General features: G+C 63.1%; 1 protein-coding gene across 1 annotated transcript in view; it reads right to left on the bottom strand.

Moving 5' to 3' along the window:
* ECEL1 (endothelin converting enzyme-like 1) overlaps nt 1-1,134 on the bottom strand; it is a gene marked incomplete at its 5' end in the record, with an annotated part of 5,964 nt that overhangs the window by 1,418 nt on the left and 3,412 nt on the right. Inside the window, 4 exons of the mRNA XM_010141219.1 lie at nt 357-481; nt 597-664; nt 796-847; nt 998-1,056. Of these exons, the coding sequence (XP_010139521.1) occupies nt 357-481; nt 597-664; nt 796-847; nt 998-1,056 (304 nt within the window). The remainder of the gene's footprint in view (nt 1-356; nt 482-596; nt 665-795; nt 848-997; nt 1,057-1,134) is intronic.

Here is a 1,134-nt window from a genome sequence, read left to right as displayed (position 1 = left end):
CCAGTGTCCTGAGACTCTTCCCAGCTGAGGTGCAATGAGTTGTTGGGTCTCAGGGTTGGGCAGGGCAGAGCCATGCACTCCTGCAGGCACCCAGCCCCAGCCATGGAGCAGCAGGGAACACCCCCTCCGTGGGGCAGCATGTGCTGGGGGTCTCACCCGCTGGTTGTAGACGGTGAAGTTGTCGGAGAGGTTGACAATACACTGCGCCTTCTTCAGGAACTTGCTGTAGGTGCAATGAGTTGTTGGGTCTCAGGGTTGGGCAGGGCAGAGCCATGCACTCCTGCAGGCACCCAGCCCCAGCCATGGAGCAGCAGGGAACACCCCCTCCGTGGGGCAGCATGTGCTGGGGGTCTCACCCGCTGGTTGTAGACGGTGAAGTTGTCGGAGAGGTTGACAATACACTGCGCCTTCTTCAGGAACTTGCTGTACGACCGCTCCGTCCACCAGTGCACCAGGTTCCCGTGCCGGTCGTACTGTCCCCCTGCCAAGGAAACCGCCACCACCAGTAGTCCCCAGTGACCCAGGTGTCCTGCACAGCTGACCCCAGCCCACCCACCTCCTGCCCTGGCATGTGGTGGAGGGGTCAGGTTGCTCACCCCAGTCGTCATAGCCATGGGTCAGTTCATGCCCGATGATGGTGCCGATCCCGCCATAGTTCAGCGACCTGGTGGGTGAGGAACAGCGGTGAGAGGGTGGAGGCCATGGTGCTGGCTGAGATGGTGGTGACCCCAAGACTTGTCACCTCCATCCCCTGCCCTGCTGCCCTCCCCAGCCATGCCCCAGCCCCACACTCACTGTGGGAACTCAGGATCATAGAGGGTGGGCTGCAGGATGCCAGCGGGGAACACTGGGGACACAGGAGAGCATTGCTGTTGGTGGGGCACCCTGCCCTCAACCCACCACAGCATCACCTGGCACCAGCGGATCCTCCACCCCAGGCCCTCCCGTGCTCCCTAGCCCAGGGGGGCTGAGCCCATGGGGCTGGGCAAAGCCTCACCCATCTGGTTCTTGTTGGGTAGGTAGTAGGCGTTCAGCGCCTGGGGAGGCAGCAGCCACCTGCAAGGAGAGACAGTGGTGCCAGGCTGTGGGGGCATGGGGAAATGCCACCACCTTGCACAGCGGAGGAGGCAGGGA

The sequence above is a fragment of the Buceros rhinoceros genome, unplaced genomic scaffold (assembly GCF_000710305.1).
Source record: "Buceros rhinoceros silvestris isolate BGI_N320 unplaced genomic scaffold, ASM71030v1 scaffold27808, whole genome shotgun sequence".
Lineage (NCBI taxonomy): Eukaryota > Metazoa > Chordata > Aves > Bucerotiformes > Bucerotidae > Buceros > Buceros rhinoceros.
The sequence above is the reverse complement of the archived record's forward strand: the minus strand, read 5'-3'. Positions and strand labels throughout refer to the sequence as shown.